The sequence below is a fragment of the Bactrocera oleae genome, chromosome 4 (assembly GCF_042242935.1).
Source record: "Bactrocera oleae isolate idBacOlea1 chromosome 4, idBacOlea1, whole genome shotgun sequence".
NCBI lineage: Eukaryota > Metazoa > Arthropoda > Insecta > Diptera > Tephritidae > Bactrocera > Bactrocera oleae.
The window spans coordinates 52070383-52089570 of NC_091538.1; the positions used below are offsets into that span (position 1 = coordinate 52070383).

At 30.8% G+C, this 19188-nt stretch overlaps 3 protein-coding genes and 2 non-coding genes across 8 annotated transcripts in view; 3 read left to right on the top strand and 2 right to left on the bottom strand.

The window, feature by feature from the left end:
- Window positions 1-605: 605 nt before the first annotated feature.
- The window catches only part of dom (domino helicase), a 43365-nt gene continuing 24782 nt past the window's right edge, over window positions 606-19188 (top strand). For 2 of the 4 annotated variants that reach the window (XM_036363107.2, XM_070108160.1), the window contains exons 1-4: window positions 8749-8897; window positions 13098-13911; window positions 13987-14287; window positions 14608-14962. In XM_036363107.2, the coding sequence (XP_036219000.2) occupies window positions 13109-13911; window positions 13987-14287; window positions 14608-14962 (1459 nt within the window). In that variant the 5' untranslated portion in view covers window positions 8749-8897; window positions 13098-13108. Of the gene's footprint in view, window positions 742-8748; window positions 8898-13097; window positions 13912-13986; window positions 14288-14607; window positions 14963-15568; window positions 15671-19188 lie in introns of those variants that run through there. The other 2 variants (XM_036363110.2, XM_070108159.1) reach the window with 2 other exon arrangements.
- On the bottom strand, window positions 2032-6866 carry cn (Kynurenine 3-monooxygenase cn). The gene is made up of 8 exons (XM_014242867.3): window positions 6089-6866; window positions 4130-4439; window positions 3858-3945; window positions 3563-3731; window positions 3254-3505; window positions 2953-3183; window positions 2721-2882; window positions 2032-2654 (listed from the first exon to the last, which is right to left on the bottom strand). The coding sequence occupies exons 1-8, from the start codon at window positions 6176-6178 to the stop codon at window positions 2577-2579; spliced, it is 1380 nt and encodes a 459-aa protein (XP_014098342.2). The 5' UTR covers window positions 6179-6866; the 3' UTR covers window positions 2032-2576.
- Window positions 7380-8607, bottom strand: Rad51D (Rad51 recombinase D). The gene is made up of 3 exons (XM_070108482.1): window positions 8470-8607; window positions 7885-8123; window positions 7380-7827 (listed from the first exon to the last, which is right to left on the bottom strand). The coding sequence occupies exons 1-3, from the start codon at window positions 8605-8607 to the stop codon at window positions 7380-7382; spliced, it is 825 nt and encodes a 274-aa protein (XP_069964583.1).
- On the top strand, window positions 12838-12969 carry LOC118681028 (small nucleolar RNA psi18S-841/snoR66). The gene has a single exon (XR_004976660.1). It is a non-coding gene; the product is annotated as a small nucleolar RNA psi18S-841/snoR66 (small nucleolar RNA).
- Window positions 14367-14473, top strand: LOC118681026 (small nucleolar RNA Me28S-Am2589). Its single transcript, XR_004976658.1, has one exon. It is a non-coding gene; the product is annotated as a small nucleolar RNA Me28S-Am2589 (small nucleolar RNA).

Sequence of the window (19188 nt, forward strand, 5' to 3'; positions counted from 1 at the left end):
CAACGCGGGAGAGCGGAACTATTATATGAGGTCAACAACTGAGTGTAATAAAAAATTGTAGAATTATGCTCAGAAACGCGCTCACAACAAAACTACAAATATATAATACTACAATAAAAAAAATTAAAAGTGACTATTACATATACATATATCATATAAGTACATACATACATATGTAAGCTAAATAACTCAAGTGTTCGTGCTTAGTGGCATAACTAACTACATGGCCGGCATATTTTTTTATTGTTAAGAATATGCCAACAAAACAAAACCCCAACAAAAATAGATATTTCTAGTAAATTTCCAATAGTCAACAGTTGTGAAGCCAATGTATGCGTCAGTGTTGTTCTTGAGCTCCACAACAAGTGATCATTTTATATATTTTTTTCTTCTTTTTACACTCTCTTTCTATATTTTTTTTGTTGTCATTTTTGAGTTTTTGCCGCTCACCATTTCAGACGCACACACACACACACTCACTAATACTCACACTCTCAAATAAAAAAAAAATAATAAAAAATTAACTAGAGAATTTGGAAACCACGTGGTGGTGGTGGTGGGTAATAGAAAGTTAATAAGTTGCTGAGCTACATACATATAATCATAAACTGCTGAAAGTCATTTCGACGCAAGGTGAAGAAGCCGCAACATGTGCGTAGTGAGCAAAGTATTTAAATTTAATAGTAAAAAGCAGTGGCGAGTTACTTGAGTGAAGCACCGTTTGAAATTACACTGAGTGTGGTGAGCAACTGTTTATATTTGTTAATGCTAAATGAAATAATTGCGTTTTATATTTTATAATTTCAATCTTTTAAGTGCTAACACACACTGTTGAAGTATTTGTAAGAGTTAAGTTGGTTATGTAGCGGCAATTAGGCTAAGCATGTGCTTTCGGTACGGTGCTCAGCCTAAAATTAGGCAATCTTTTTGGGGCTTTTCTTGCATATTAGTGAACTCATCGCACAAAACGTTGAAGGTTTGCAAGCAATTACCACAAATGTATGACGTGTAACACATGTTTATTTAAGAAATTCTGATATATTTCATTTGTCGCAATAAATTTTTGTAAGGAAAAGTTTTTTATTTGACAAAGATATCTTCACAAAATTTGACATAGAGTATTAATAAAGTCAGCGCCACAATTTTCGAAGAAATTTTTTTAGATCAGATTACTATAGCATACAGCTGCCATACAAACTGACCTATAAAAATTAATTTTTGTATGAAAAAGTTTTTTATTTGACAATATATCTTCACGATATTTATAATAGAGTATTTTCCAAGGCCACGCTACAATCTCGAAATATATTGTTTAGATTGGATCACTTTAGCTGTAATTCTTTATGTTATAAGAAACGCACCTGTGAAGGGTTTATAGTACAAGAAAAATGTTGTAAGCCCCAAAAATATTTTCTAATTATTTAAATGCATATTTCAACCTTATAATATGGAAATTTATAATTTTTGATTTCAAAATTGGGTGAGAAATCAGCATTATATTGGAAATGACAAAACAAAAAACATAAAGCATTTCAAACATGAATATTTTTTAAATTGTAAAAAAAATTTTAAATTTTATTTAAAAAAAAAAAGATAATATTTTTAGTTAACATATATATTACCGCCCAAATAAATTATGAATTTTGCGTCACCACTGTAATAAAGCGTTGTGGTAATATTATTAAGCAAAATATATATTAATTACAAATAAAATTCAACAGTGAAAGAAATTTTCATATGTTATATGTTCGAAAAATCAATGCAATATATTTAAAATTTATTTATTTCAAAAATATGAATTATTATTATTATTTAAAGAAACAATTCAATATCTTTACCTTTAAACCTTTAAACTATATTATAAAAAGTTTTTAATCTACCGATTATTAAAAACTAAGAAATCTTCATTTAACCAAATTATGTAATAGCAGCTCTTTTGATAGTTTTTTGAGTTAATAAAAAAGGATAATATAAAATAATAATTATTTTGAAGAAAACATACCTAGAATATCGTAAAATTTTGACATGTTATACAGTCTGTCTGTATATTAGCGAACTAGTCCCTCAGTTTTTGCATACGTTCTTTTTTCCAAAAGAAGCTGCTCATTTGTCATAACCGTCGATATCGGACCACTATAACATATACATAGCTGCCATATCAACTGAACAATCGGAATCAAGTGCTTGTATGAAAAACTTTTTTATTTGACGAGATATCTTCACGAAACTTGGCAACAATTATCTTCCAAAGCATCGATACTATCTCCGAATAAATTGTTCAGATCGGACTACTATAGCATATAGCTGCCATACAAACTGATTGATCAAAATCACATTCTTGTATCGAAAACTTTTTTATTTGGCAAGATTTCTTCATGAAATTTGACTTGGATTTGTATGTTAAATATGTTATTGTAAATGTCAATAAACTACACAGCAAGCCACACATGCACTATTTTCTACAAACTCTACGTAAGACAAAATAAAAACAAAGCAACTAATACCTTCGAATATTAGGAAGCAGCATGTAATTCTTATATAATAACTAGAAACTGCATGAATTAAAAGTAACTGATTTAAAAAACGCCAAAATATGTTGAAATGCTTATAGACACAAGCGCCAACGACGCAGAAATGAACACATTACTCAGTAGCTGCAAGGAGAAAAAGCATTAAAAAAATTTGAAAATTTTGATTTAAAAAAATTATTCAATTGCCACCTTATCCTGCCATTTGCGATTAGCAATACACTTGCTGTACGGCATGCTAGTAAAGGACACGCTATTGTAGAGCGGCACCCAAACGCTGGGGAACAAACGGAATAGCTGTGTGTCAAGCCATTTGCGGCAGCGAAAACTAATGCGTTTCGTAAGATCACGCATCTGAATGAGAGTACAGATGGTTATTTTTAGTTTAGTATTAAATCGTAAAATGTATATGTTTTTTGCGCACCTCGACATAATTGTACATGGCCAGGTCGCAAATGGCATGCGCATCGCGCCAACGCAACTCGGTAAATTGCTCCAATATTTCGGCGGTACTTAGATTAGGCTGATTGAAGAGCGACATAAGCAAAGTGCAATCTTCCATGCCGGCATTCAGACCTTGGCCATAGTAGGGCACCATAGCGTGTGCAGCGTCGCCGAGAATGAGCGCCTTGGCGCCATAATGGTAGGGATGACACTGAGGATAGTAAGAAAATGAGTAGTTAGAATTTGAAGTTGAGTTTGAGTCACTTTGTATTACTGCTTACCTTCACCGAAACCAAATGTTGTGGTCGCATTTTAAAGAAATCCTTAACCAGTTGCTCCTCGCCAATCAGTGGCACTGCATCAGCATAGTATTTTTGGAAGAAACTTAATAATTCTTCGGTGGTGCGTATGGTGTCGAACACCTTGAATGGCATCGATAGCGTAACTGTAAAAGATTTATCTTGATTGGGCAGTGCAATCATCATGAAAGCATCACGTGGCCAGATATGCAAGTAATTCTCAGGCATTTGGAACTGTAAGAATAATATAATAATTAATTAAATTCAAAATAGCTTTGAATATGTAAATACCTCGCCATTCTTCGCTGGTATGCAAAGCTCTAAATAACCATGTTCGATGTACTCTTGCGAATAATTGACGCCAGGTGCTTTGACCATTTGTTGACGGATTGTGCTGAAGGCGCCATCACAGCCTATAACCAAATCGGCGGAGGCTTCTACTATTTCTTTTGTGGATGCGCTGTAAGATCACAAAATAGTGATGTATTAGTAAAAGAAAGCGTTATAGAAAGAAAACAGAGCTACATAATATATAAAGTTTCAAAAATCATATTTCGATAAAAGGAATAAAAAAATGTCAACTCACCGCTTGAATTCCATGCGACCCTCCGTCAAATTCACATAGTGCAGCTTATGTTCAAAATGTTGTTGAATATTGGGAAATTTTTCACCCGCTAAGGGCAGTAATTGAGAAAAAAAATTTAAAATATTAAAAAAAAATGTTATTAAGAAAATTTTTTAAATACAAAAAAATTTAATTATACTAAATTTTAAATTATACAAAAATTGTATATTATAAAAAATTTTATATTTTATAAAAAATTTCAAATTATAAAAAAATGCCTAATTTCCACCCACCATTCAATAGCACTTCGTTTAAATACTTTCGCCCCACCGAGTAGAGACACTGATTTGTACAGGGATCATACAGCACCACCGTACAAATGCCTTTGATATCGTGCAACATGCGTCCACGCATGGGTATCGCTGTTTCGAGCACCTCCTGCTCCAGCCCTACCTCGGCTAGTGATTTACGGCCACGTTGCGACAAGGCTAAGTTAATGCTGCGACCTTGTACCAGCTCCGCGGTGCGTATATCCTCACGATATTCATATAAATGTACCTCGTGACCGCGTCGTGCGAAACTGAGTGCGGCTAATGAGCCGACCTATAAATAAAAAAAAGGTGGTTAGTATGAATGGAATGTTGGACCTACTATTTATGTATAATATATAAATTAAACTGTACACACTGGTGTACATGGAGTATGAATAATTAATATTAAATAAGAGCGTTAAAATTCTTCAAAATAAAAAATATTTATACTTTCGAAGACAAATTTTAAGACATTGAGTGCTTATATAACCATTACAAGATTTTTATCGAATATTTCTAAAAATTTAAACAGATCATTAATTTTTAATTTAGCATCACTCTCTAAATGGTATTTTAGACTTTACAACCACAAAAAAACCGAAACGGGTTTCAAAAACAAGTTTATATATTTCGCATACCCTGAATAGGGTATATTAAGTTTTCCACAAAGTTTGTAACACCCAATATAAAGTATATATACCATATAAATAATGAGCGTAGTAAAATCTGAAAAAAAATTGTTCAGATCAGAACACTATAGCGTATAGCTACCAATCAAACAGATCGATCAAAATCAAGATAAAAATCTTTTTCTACCCTTTCAAGTTATAAAAAATGCTCCTGTGAAGGGTATTATAGCTTCGGTTAAAACTAGTAAATAACGTTTCAATGCATACACGCTGTCAATCAGCTATCAATCAATAGCTAAAATATACTAAAAGAAAGAAAATGTTTAAAAACGTGTAATAATTCTATGATAATGATGCTTCTGCACCTCTGATTGACAATGTCAATGCAATATTGCTCTTATCAGCGATTTGACTTTATCACTTATAAGTTTGCCGACTTTATATGAATGCCTGGAATTACGCTTTTATTTGTTTGTAGTATTATACTATGTATAATTGATTATAATTTTGCATAATCGAACCACTTGTATCCTTGACAGAAAATGGAAATGATTTTTTTTTTCCAAACTTGTGCTAAATAATTCTAATAATAAAAAAATTCTGATCTGTTATTCAGATTGATTTGTAGTAAAAGTGGATTGTGACAATGTAATATACACATTTAATTTAATTGATAACTATTAAACAATTATAAACACATGCATTACTTTAGTTGCATGTAAATGAGTTTTTAAATGATTAGTTCATTTATGGAAATCTTGAAAAGTTGTTTTTATTATTTCTTTTAGTTTAAAGGCGGCGTAAATCCTTCGACTCATATACATATGTACATGTCCTGATGATTGGCTGTATTCAAGTTTTTGTAGATTTTCGTTAGCTTTGATTCAAAAATAGCAAGGATTTAGTTAATCCCGATTTAAATAATATTGAGCTACATTCTTGTGATTTTTAAACACAATAGTATCATTTTGAAATCACTTTAATGTACGCAGGACACTTCATATTGCGAGTATATACAGCTTTTTGGAACTTGTAAATTTATTAAATAACTCTTAAATATATTTTTTAATGTTTCAGTAATCTTGAAGTGAAAAGCAAAAGTATAACTTTTTATTAAATTTAGCTTATTTTACAATTTGATAACAAATTAGAAGCCAATAATAAAATCTATTTTCGAAACAATAATCTCTAAAAACTAACTCACTTAAACATTCTTTTTATATAAACTCAGATGGTTTATTTTCTTAAATTGTTGTTATTTAATTTTTCTTACACACTTTGCCAAAAAACTAATTCCACTAAACGCACTCACCAAACCACCGCCAATAATAGCAACTTTAAGTACCGCGCGTGATTGTAAAACGTTTCCATTTTCCATTAATTGCGGTATAGCATGCGACATTTTGGCTTACACTTCAAACAAAAAATATTACCAAGTTGAAAGCACTATTATTTTGAAATGCTAACTAACTGTTCTACCGTTACTAAATCAAATGAGAGAGTGCTACTATTAAGCGCATAACTTGCCGCCGCGAAAGATTAGAATACACTGAATAACACTGTGCAGCGAACACCAAGCATAAGACGAAATCATTATTTGCACATGATAATTGAAGAATGTGTATAACACTACTTTTGCAACTATAAAGTTCAAGCCACACTTTGTCTCAAACAACACTACAACAAATAATTTCGGGATACTTTTATATGCTCTGTGTCTAATCTTTATATTTGTAGAGGCTTGCTTATGTCAACAGCTGTGGCTGTGACCGCAATTGTGTGTTAGGAGATGCATATTAGAAATCGCCTACTAGCACACATAAAACCTCGAAGAGTACGACGTATGAAACCGAAACCCAAGAAGCCTTAGGAATGATTTACTTTAATTTTTAGTAGCATTTTTATGTTTAATTTACACCACTTGAACCACAAACTAGTGGTCTTCTGATATGCAACAAATTGTTCTTTTTATGGTGAATACTGTAGTTCTTATCTCAATCTCTTAGATAGCAATCATAATTTCTGGTAGACGTTATATTTCAGCATTCTTACAGACGGGTAGTCTTAAAAGATTTTGGAAATACATGTGTGTTGCTTTAAAAAAAAAAAACTTACTTTTGCTTTCTTACAATAAATTAATTTAAATTAGGAAACACCCGCTGTTGTGATATGTAGATTGCAAGTAGCGCCTACGGCTGTGTAGCAACTCCGAGTTACTCTCAATATGCGTTCATTTGTTATTGAGGTGTTGTCTATTGGCGTTTCCAATGATAAGCGTAAGTGCGGTGCGCGATTCCAATATTCCCCCAGAGCTGGACGCATGCCTACACAGCCAGCTGGATTTAGTGGCGCGACTATCATTTCAAATGGTTCGCTCATTTCTTCATTACCTATAATTTTAAAGCTTATTATTTTATCCTTTCATAGCAATACAAATTATTATAGCGGTGCATGCCTAAATCTTCATTTATTTGTTGCTCTTCCTCAATGTTGACTAACAAATTAACGTATATGAAAGCAATGTGGTGCTCTTTAGATAATTGGTAAACTAAATTGTTTAGTTTTGCCAGCAAATATTTTCCTAAAATAATATTTTTAAAATATTATAAAACATTTATAGAATCTGTCAAAATTTGCAAACCTTTAAGACAATCCGCTTCGCTGCGATATGTAAAAAATACAGCCGGTAATGCATCGATGATAACCAATTTTATTTTACCGCCGTCAGCATCAGCACCAGCATTCAATTGCAAATCAAGCTTTTTCAATATGGCGCACAAACCTTCGGCAGTGCCTGTGCGCTCAACTAAAATATCTTGCATTATACGTCCGCAAATATTATTTGCCACATGACGGCAGCGTAGCATTTCCATGATGCGCGTACCAGAGAAGTCGCATTTTGTATCTATATATAAGACTGTGCCTTGAGGTTGTACCGCGAAATTGAAAGCAATTGTATGGCACAATTGAGTTTTGCCAACGCCTGACTTGCCGCATATTTCCCATACACTGCCAGTTTTCAACGGTGTTTTAGACAACACAATATCTAACCTGTTAGCAGTAAAATTTATGAAGTTTTTTTTTATAATTTATGTGCATCGTACTTACTTTTCAATACCGGTGTTATAAATTTTGGTATACGCTTTCCAATTATTCAAATTATTTTGCTGAAGGTGGAAGTAGTCATTTCCAAGTTTTTCTTTTAACTCCAATATGGCGGCTTCCGTAAGACCCGTAATTTCCATTATTTCCGCATTACTTGTAATGAGCAATTCATATCTGGTGGAAATACCTTTCTTTTGCAACTTCCTTATAAGATAAGTGGATAACCCAAGTCCATCGAATTTCTGCAAATCGGCCATAATACAACAAGATTCTATAGTTTTAAAATTTTTAAAGTTCTGCGACAGTATGCAAATGAAGCCAAAATTAGGCGCTAAACAGCTGAAAATGCTAATCTTAGAGTGGAGATCCTGTTCGATAAATCGATAACCAATTTATCAAATTGGAAACGAATTTCCTTATTTACAGTACATCTACAATAATTATAACAATTGCTAATTATAATAATTATAAAATGGAAAACGATTTCAATTACGATTTAAAAGATATTGTCTAAATTTTAATTATAATTGATAAATTGTTAACAATACCGGCTCGTACTTCAATATTATTGACAATAATCTCTAGTACCAATCCATGCAACTCTACATAAAGATGGCTGACAAAGTAGCGGACGAAACGCAAAATGGATGGTTCGCTGGCTGATTTTTCACTTCGCCGTTTCAGTTTCCGTAATGTTCTCAACGCGTTCAGAAGTGAAATGCACATTGGTGCGCTTTATGTTTATGTGAGAATTAAAAATTGAATGAGACGGAACATACGGTGATTTGTGCGTGTGAAGAGTACAGCATATGCTGAAATCCGGTGAAGCGCAGAAAATTTCCATAGATTTTTACATAGAATTTGAATGGTGATTTTTGTGGAGAATAGTGTAAAAATAATAAAAAAATTTTGTGTTCCGATTGAAATTGAAGCTTAAAAATTCAAATTGTCATTGAATTTTGGGCAGATGTCTACAGGAAAACCAGAAATTTCGTGATTGAAAAAAGCTGTCTGAGGTGAGTTGAAATGGTCGTTGTGCTATTCATTCGTTTGTTCGGGATAGAGAAAATTCGATTAGAGCAGTGTTGCATTTGCAGTACGTAAATATAAAATATTCGCAGTTGATATATGGTATAGTTAAGAAAAAGTATGCCAATAGAATAAATTGTGTGTATTCTTTAACTAAAACATTAATTTATTTAACGGGCTGTATTAAATCGTTAGGTTTGCCGTCAGAATGGACTAGTGCAAAAAAGTGTATATAGTTGACAACCCTCAATGTGGCTTTCGGCAAATAAAATATCAATATGGCCGCCGCACAAAAACAGGGAAGTCGTTTGAAAGTTGCGCGATGTTGTTTCGTTACTCAATCGTTCTCAGCACAGTGTTGTCGTTGTTGTTTTTTATTTGCTAAATTGGTAGCAATTTTTTAAATGAATACATTGAATTTAAATTTTATGCATTCCAATAAAAATTTACATAAAGTGCAAAATCTTTAAAACAAGTATATTTTATTATGGAAAATCTAAGCATCTGCCTTATAAAAATTTAGCTCATACTGTTTTTGATTTCGGGTTTAAAATAAAAATTAATTGTTAAACACAAAGTAAATTTTTTTTATAAAAATATCAATGCAAATCGCATTGTATTTTAGATTTCTATATAATACATTACAAATTTAGGTACATAATTTATAAGATTTATGTCTAATATAAATTTTATATTTGGATTCTTATATTTTGTGCATATATATTTTCATCTTAATTATTATTATTTTATTTTTTAATATATATTTTTACACATTGATGTTAATTATTGTCTCTGATAATTTGTTCAAGTGTTTTAATTATATATATTATATATGGACTTGGTATTTGGAAGGCTTATTGCTTTTTTCCCTAAATTTAGCAATTGTCTAGGGTTGGGCGGTAAAAATATTGTTTGTTTTGGAAACAATTTTGGATAGATTTTCACAACAGAATATGCTTATCTTTTTAGCTGAAAGCAAAACGTTCTCTTGTCTCCCCTTGAAAAGGCTTAAAATTTGAAACAATCATAAGTTCTAGACTGCGCTTTGATTCAAATTATAGAAACAAAAAAGAAAATTGAAGACCGAAGCGAAATAAATATATTTTTAATCATACATATGTATGTATGTAGGTTTATGTTATGCATGATTTTTTTAATAAACTAATCCGGCGAAATTTTTTGTTGAAAATTGTGGATCATTTACAGTTTTATGTATGTATGTACACATGGCTTTAATTTCCTGCAATCTAATAAGTGAACATGCTTACAAACACATACATGTACATTAAAGAGCAAGAGCACTCTGTGTTATCATTAAACTGTGTGATAAAACAATTTATATTCTTGCGAAATTAAAGCATTTTTAATTTACTTATAAATTATTTTAAATTTATAATTAAATGTGAAATAATGCAACATTGTATTTATGTTCAAAGTTCAATAATCTTTTTAAATAAACATCTGAAATTGCAAATTTTTTTTTTTATATATAAAATCATTACTATTGATAGGTCTTTAATTTAAAGAACCTTGCATGTCTGTTTCCAACTCATGCGTTTAAAGTTCAAATACTCAAACTTGAAATAACGAACATTAAGCCCACAAAATGTTAAAGGAAAGAGAAATTGTGCAGTAGTCATTATAAATCAATATTTTTGAAAGAAAATTTAATGTAAATAAAATATTAATATTAAATAAATTCTCGGTATAAGATTGTTAAAATCTATTTCGGTTAAATTTGTCTTAATATATTGTATAAGTACAGACATACATACATTAATTATACCTAATATGAATATGCATATATGATTATAACCAAAAAATTGCTGCTTTGTAAACAAAAAATATTTTATATATTAAATTATTGCATTTATTATAAATGTAAAAAAACAATGGGATATCTTGATTCAATATTTATTATATTCGAAATGTTTAGATTATGGAACAACAAGAAAGTAATTAATATACATATACAAATTACACTTAAACTATTGAACCGATTTTAGTAAAATTTTGCACACTGTCCAGTTTGATCCACTTTAAATGATAGGGATATTTATATCTCAATTATGTTAAAAGTACAACAATTCATAAATAAACAAAATGTATTTCTAAACATAAGCATGTGTTTAATATATAATTTTTAGTAAAAAATTTGTAACACCTAGAATCATCGGAGACTATAATGTATTTATATACCATATGTATGTATAAGTGATTAACGTGACGAGCTGAGTCAATTTAGCCATGTCCGTCTGTCTGTTTATATGTGCACCCGAACACTTTCAGTTTTTGACATTATATTCTCCCCAAGAAGCTATCATTTGTCATAACCGCCGATATCGGATAGCTATAGCATATAGCTCCCATACAAACTGAACAATCACGATTATGTTATTGTGTGAAAAACTATTTTATTTGAAAAGATACCTTCACGAAATTTGGAATAGATATAGATTAATGCTCAAGGGAAAGATACAATCATCAAACAAATTGTACAAATCGGACTACACAGCTATACATATACATATGGTACATACATACATATGTAGATGTCATAGAAACTGATGCATCAAATACAAGTCGTTGTATGGAAAAAATATTAATTTGTAAATGGTATAGCTTTGGTGCAACGGAAGTTAACGGGTTTTCTTGTTGGATTTTGTAATTTTAGATTCAAAAAATACTAATTTAAAAGTGCGTTTTATTTTGAGCGAAAAAAATCATAAATACAGATTGTTCGTGATTTTTTTTATTTTTGCTCAAAAATTATGAAAATACACATATGATTTATTATAAAATTAGGCCACAATTACGGTTTTCCACCTCACTGCATTTTGGTTGAAGTTTTGAAATTCGTTTTATGATTATCAACTCAATTCGTCAAAAAATATTTGGTTGAAGTGTTGTCAAACTTGGGTTAAAATACTATAAAAATAAAATTAAGGGATCGTGGAAAGTTCGAACATAAAGAGCTGATACAATGTACTATTCCTAGGCATATACTTTTTGAGTAAATTTTTGTAGCGTTTTGCTCCTCTTCAGTCATTTGTGTTTTATCCACAGAGCAGAAATATAGTGTTCATAATATTTAAAAGCAGGTTTTGTAACAACCATAGATATCGTAGGTTGCTTCAGCCCAAAGTTAAAATAATTTAAAATTATAATGTTCCTTCATCTCATTTAATAAGAAACTAAACAATGGCTCATTTAAACGAAAATAACCTATGAATCTGTAATAAATATTATTTAAAAGCCATTTAATTGTCAAATAAGAACTGATGCCCATTTTTATAATATTTAACCTTTTCGTGAACAATAACGAAAATGAATTGTTTTGATTTTTCATTCAAAAATTTTTAACTTAAACATATGTCAAACCTTCATTTTTTAAGTTGGCAAGACCAATGAAACTTTCACTGAAAATAGTTCATAATTTAAAAAAGCGTTCGGTTGATCTGTAGCGGAATTGCTTGAACTTTAGTTAAACTGAATAAAGTTGAAAACCATAATAGGGATATTAATCAAAATTAATGATTATTCTTCAAGCATCATAAAATTGCGAAATTAAAAACCTATCATAGAAATAGTTAAATCGTTTAGGACTACACTTGACATCATCAGTTTTTTTTGTATGTCTATTCTAAGTAATTGTATTTTTTTTATATAAATATATTTATATATACATATATAATTTTTTTTTTATTATTTATATATATATATTTTTTTTATTATTTATATATATATTTTTTTTTAAATCGAAACCATAATCATTATTTACGGTTCCTGGTATATGTCTATATAATATAATATAATACATGCACATAACCTATCCGTAATTTATTGATTTTGTAAATGAAGCAACATTGGTGAAGCCAAATCAAGTATTTTAATTATATCTATTACCTATATACAGCATATTTGATAAGCAAGGGCACTCTGTGTTATCATTTTACTGTGTGATAAAACAATTTGTAACCTTGCTAAAGAAAAACAAAATTTGCTTTACACTTTTGAAATAACGTACCTTATTCGAAAGTGATATAATTTTGTAACAAATCTGTGTAAACTCAAAATATACATTGCTGAATGGAATTTTCAAAATTTTATTATATTGTATTTTGATACATATGTTTTTTTGGAATTTATTGAAAAACAATAACAACATTTTCGATCTCTTCACACAGATGCATCAAACATGAATGAAGGTGAGTCAGCAGGAGGGGGGCATCAACGGGCTAGCCCAGCCCCTCCTGCTGTATCCGACCATAGATCAGTTTTATCGTCTACGAATACAACAGCATCGGTGGCTACAACCACCTATACGGGTATAATCGCACCAACAACTATAACCGTTGCCACTCCTGAGGCTCATCAAGTAGTGGCCACAACGTTTGTGGATACATCCGTTACACCTCGCAGCTTTCAACAAGCGTTCACGCAGCAACATTTGCCAAAATTGCAAACACAGCAACAACAAATTAACACAACAACAACAACAACAAGGATAACTTCAACAAATTTACAAAGTTCTCAAAACAAATCGTTGCAACAGAAATATCAACAACAAGTGGCGCAGGCGCAGCAAACGTCTATGCCGCAAACATCACTTATCGCGGTAACAGCAAATACAGCGAGTGATTTTGTTTCGTTAACACAAAATCCAATTGATAATATAACTGGTGCACAGAATACGCAACGTGTTACAACGACGGAAACGTCAGGCAGTCTTATTAATAGTTTTATATCCTCAACGAATACGTCAAGTGTAATTGGAGAGGCGGCACAACAAGATACGTACAGCGGTTCACCGCTGGCCAAGCGTCCGAAACTAGTGGGGAGTAGTATCGGCAGTGGTAGCCTGACTGCTTCATTGTTGCCAGCAAGTGGGAGTACGCCGGAGAACAGCAATACGGCAGTGTCTGCACCACAGGATATAAATGCGCTCAAGAAGCGCATTTTGGAGCAAAAGTATCTTCGTTTGCGTAGTCTTAAAGAAAGGTACATGAATTCAATGCTTAATTTATGGAAAACAAAAACTAAAATCTTTTTGTTTTTTTTTGTTCACTTGTTTAGACACACAGAAAATGTCGCCGAATTATTCTATTTACAAAGCGGTGGCAACATGATGGACTACCCAACGTGGCGTAAGAAACCACCAACCCCACAATTCGTCACCTTTAGCAATGCTTATCGTCTAGATCAGTTAGTTAACGAGGACAGAGCTGCTGCATTAGTACAGCAGCAGCAACAACAACAAAAATCAACTGATAATATAGCAACTATAATTGGTGTTGCCAGCGGCAATCAGCAGCAACAACAATTGCAAACACAAAAGCAAACACAAGACTATTTGACCACAATTACAAATAAAACGGTTAGTATAAACAATACACACATACCTACATGCATACGCATACAAATTGTAGTTGTCAGCTAGCTACATACCATACACGCTCAAAATGATGATAAAATGTCACTGAACAAGCTAACGGCCTCTATTTTTGAGAATGTCGGCTTTCATAGGATGTTCGCATTTGCGAGGCATTTGTCTGATTCATACTTACAAAAAAAAATTTTTTTTTTTAATTAAAAAAAAAATGTAATAATTTCAACTTGACTGCAACAACTACATATTCGTGTATACATACATATATTGATTAATTTTGTGTTGTTTACTACGCTTTTCCTCCACAGAGTACGCAATCTCAAATAGCCACAGAAATAAATAGTAGTAATAGTAATAGTAGTGGTGGTAGCATTAGCAGCGGCAGTGGCAGTGCGTCCACAACAGCAGCTGTCACATCGAACGTTAGTAATTTGCTTAATGCTACAGTAACAGCAGCGGCAGCAGCAACAACCACAACAACAACAGCGACAGCAACAACTTCAACACCTGGTAGCGCGTGTGTCAGTGGTAATTCAACTACCACCAATGCAAGTGGCGACGTGCTGCCACAGGGTGCTGAAATCAAAATTCCCGCCGTAGGTGCAACGCCTGTGGCAGTCTCCACAAAGCTACCAGCAGCTGTTGTACAACTGACCCAACAAGGTATGTACGCATATATTATGCACCCACCACGTTTCAATATTCATAGTGTTGATATTCTTTGTTGATAACATTTCATACGATTTCCCTAGAAATAACAAAAACCAAAAAGCTAAAGATAAAAATTGAACAAACGAAAATTTTAATTGCAACTTCCTCTTTCGCTTTCCTAACCGTGCACAACATACTACTACATACACACACACACGAGTCGCTCTACGTCAGTTTTCTTTGGTTTTTGTTTTTGTTTCTGTTTTTTTTTTTTTTATTAAAAACATGTTTTATACATTTTAACATTTTCTAACAAAATTAACAAGCCTTTACTTGTTTTGTATTTATTTAATTTTTTGTGTACAACTAAATATTACTGTAAATTGGCGCAAAAACTTGCAGAACGTTACAAATTAAATTGTTTCAAAATAATTATTCTCATATACATTTGTATAAATAATAATAACATTTAGACATCTTTGGCCACTTTATCTAATTTAGCTGTATATATTTTCTTTCTTGTATTACAACCATCTATCTTCTATTTCACAACACATTTACACACACTCGCTCACTGTATTCTGTTGTGTATCATCTCTACATTGTATCATTATATAGGTCACATACCCGGTAGACCTTTAGGAGGTCGGCACGGGATGGTATTTGGTCAAATACCCGCCCCACCAGCTGTAGGAAATACTACCTTACCTTTGGTGCCAGGTGCTTATCGTTTTACTCAGAATAAGCATTACTTTTTTCATTTTTTTTTCTATTACTTTATGATCGACAACATAGTTTTTGAATTGCGTATTACTTAGCTAAATTGTGTCGATATTCATATTTATTATAACCATACAACATAAATACGTACTTATTTTTTTCATTCTTTAATTTTTCTTTTCCTTTTGAGGTAGCATAGTTTGTGTGTGCATTCTATATGCAATTTGCTGCATAAACTTGTATGTACGTCTTTATTTCTGATACTGTCGATTTTTTGTTTTGCTTTTTCATGCTTCTTCTCGTAAACATTAAATTCTTGTTTAATTATAATAAATTAAAATAATTGGATTGGCTATTGGTTTTGACTAGTTAATTTCTTGCATACATAATAATAATTTAAATTTTTTTAAACTTGATTTAAAGCCACAATTGACTTACATATACATACAAACATATATAGAATATTCATGTGATTATTTAGTATAATTTTTTTTTACAATTCCTGCCACGAGTTTGACTTTCTGAACAGTGTAGTGTGAATATTGAGAGGCTGAGTTCAGTTTTTTTGAAAAACTAAAATTCATTACAAATTTAGGGGTATATCTATAAATATAAATGTATAAAAATATAACACAAAAACTTAATAATAAAACTTAAAATTAAAATAAAAAAACATTAAAATAAAATGTTAAAAAAGTTAATAAATAAAATTTGTAATAATTAATATAAAAAATTAACAAAAATAAAAATAAAATAAACAAGTAAGGAAGGGCTAAGTTCGGATGTAACCGCACATTTTATGCTCTCGCTTGAGATTTCTTTGTGGATTGACTGATATTTTCGGTAGAAGGTCAACTAAAGGCACTGGGGTACACATATTTAGTACTTAGGGGCTTGAACAGTTTTGGTTTGATTTAGACCATTTTTTGTCACAAGGTGGCAAACTTTAAACGTATTATTCACGCAGAGTTTTACCCCAATATAATCATTGTTGCTTGATATGCATAGTGGAAAGTGAAAGAATCAGATGGAATTGAAAATGGTGTTATATGGGAAATAGGCATGTTTGTAGTCCGATTTCGCACTATAACATAAATGTGAAAATAACGTTATGTACCGATTTTGGTTGAAATCGGTTAAGCAGATCCCAAGATATGGATTTTCACCTAAAAGTGGGCGGTGTCACGCCCACTGACTAATTTTGAACGCGGTTCTTATAAAGTCATCTCAGTATTTTTTTAAAAGTACCGTTTTAGGGGAATTGGGAATTTTCACACCGTCAATAGAGGTGCTAAAAACATTTGCTCCCACTGAATTTGGTTATTATAGCTTTAGCGGTTTAGGAGATATGCACATTAAACTTATTAGAGGCGGGACAACGCCCACTTAAAAAAAAAATTAACTGGAGATGCCTCTGCCTAATGTGATCCTTTGTACCAAAAACCAGTGTTGTTTCTTATTGCGGAGCTTAGTTATGGCAATTTATTTGGTTTTGATTAATGGCGTTTTGTGGGCGTAGTTCGATTACGTAGGTCCGATTACGCCCGTCTGCAATACCAACCGTCTTACGGTACCAAGATATAAAGATATAAAGAATAAAAAATAATAATAAATAAAAAAATAAATAAATTAAAAAAAATAATAAATAAATTAAAAAAATAATAAATAAAATAAAATAATAATAATAATAATTAAAAAAAAAAAAAAAAATAAGTAATAAAAAAAATAAAAATAATAAAAATAGAAATAGAAATAAATTAAATAAAAATTTAAATAAATTAATGAGAATTACAAACATTTTTAATTTAATTTTTTTTTTCGGTGGAGGTTGAGAAAAATGCCCTCCGCATCGTCGTTGTGTTGTCACAGTAATGGTATGTGCCACTTGTATACATTAAACTAATTAAAAATAAAAACGAAAGCATAAATATTAATAATAATACGTAATAAACCCAAAAAAGTTAAAAAATAAAATATAAAAAATAGAAAATAAAAACATATCAATATCAGTAAAAATGAAGAAAAAATAAAAAATAGAACTAATAGTGGGTAGAATTACAAATATAAAAGAAAATTTTATAATAAAAAAATGTGGGTTAATACATAATTTAATCCTACAGCACAGTTATGAAGTGTAAAAATTACTTAGATCATCTCAGTTATCAATCTTATAGGGTCTTGCCCTTATTGTTTCAGTTATGCATAGAAATTTTTCGAACAGCGCGACTTGCTGAGTCGATTTAGCCAAGTCGGTTTGTTTGCGATATCAATCTGAAATTTTATACACGTCTTTTTCTGTACACGAAGCAGCTGTTGGAGCTGGAAAATTTGGAAATATTAAACCACTATAGCATATAGCCGCCATACAAACTAAACTATCGAAATTAATTCCTTGTATGAAAAACTCTTTTATTTGGCGAGATATCTCCACGAAAGTTGGCACGGATTATTGTTTAAGGCAACGGTACAATCTTCGAAGAAGTTATTCAGATCGAACCACTATAGCATATAGCTGCCATACAAACTGAACGATCAAATTCAAGTTCTTGTATGTGTATTCTAGTTTTGTTTGTGAAGGGTATTCTCGCTTAACATTTAAGTTAACGTTTTTTCTTGAACTTTTAAGCTTTTAATTTTTTATCTGTTGGCCAATAATCGTTTAAACGCATTTAAAGATATTATTTTGTACTTACAGTTATTTAAAAAAAAATCACCACTACCTACATACTGTGTAATTATTTCATTATATGTAATTCTGACTGTTTTATTAAATGTCTTCTATACAATTTTTTAATAATATTTATTACACTAATAATATATGTATGTATCACAATAAAAAATTTTAGAATCAGAATTAATTAAAGTATTTTAAAAGCATTTTCCGCCTTTTGATACTTTTAGAACCGTAACAAAACTTGTACTCGATAAAAATCGTGCCTACTTCATAACAATATGTATCAATCACATCATACAAACCTCAATTACTTCATATACATGTGATAAACAAAAACTAAATTCAGTTTGTAGTAAGGCCGGATAGTATTTAGGTTTATTTGTAATTCCGCACTACTAGAAATCTTGCTAAGTGCTTGAAATCTGCAACTGCAAGATCTTGTATCGTTAGTGCTAAATGAATTTTTCAATGCGATATTGCCAATTGATTGCTTACAATTCAGAAGCCTAATCATTCTAGATTATCGCATACAAACAAAATAAAAATTTGGTTTTTTTTATTAATTTTTATTCTATAATTTTTTAAGGAAAATATTTGTCTAATTTAATGTTTTTTTAAATTTTTATTTTTTTAATCTGTAGTTTATAATATTTATTTTATACAAACAATATTTTGTACAATATATTTCTTTTATGTATTTTAAGATTTATTTATTTAATTTTTATTTTTTTTTATGTTACTTTTTATTTATTTTTACTTTTTTTCTGTATATCTCTTTTAATTTTTTTTTTTTTGGAAATTAAAGAATCAAAAGCAATATATTTTCCTTGGTCTATTCTTTAAT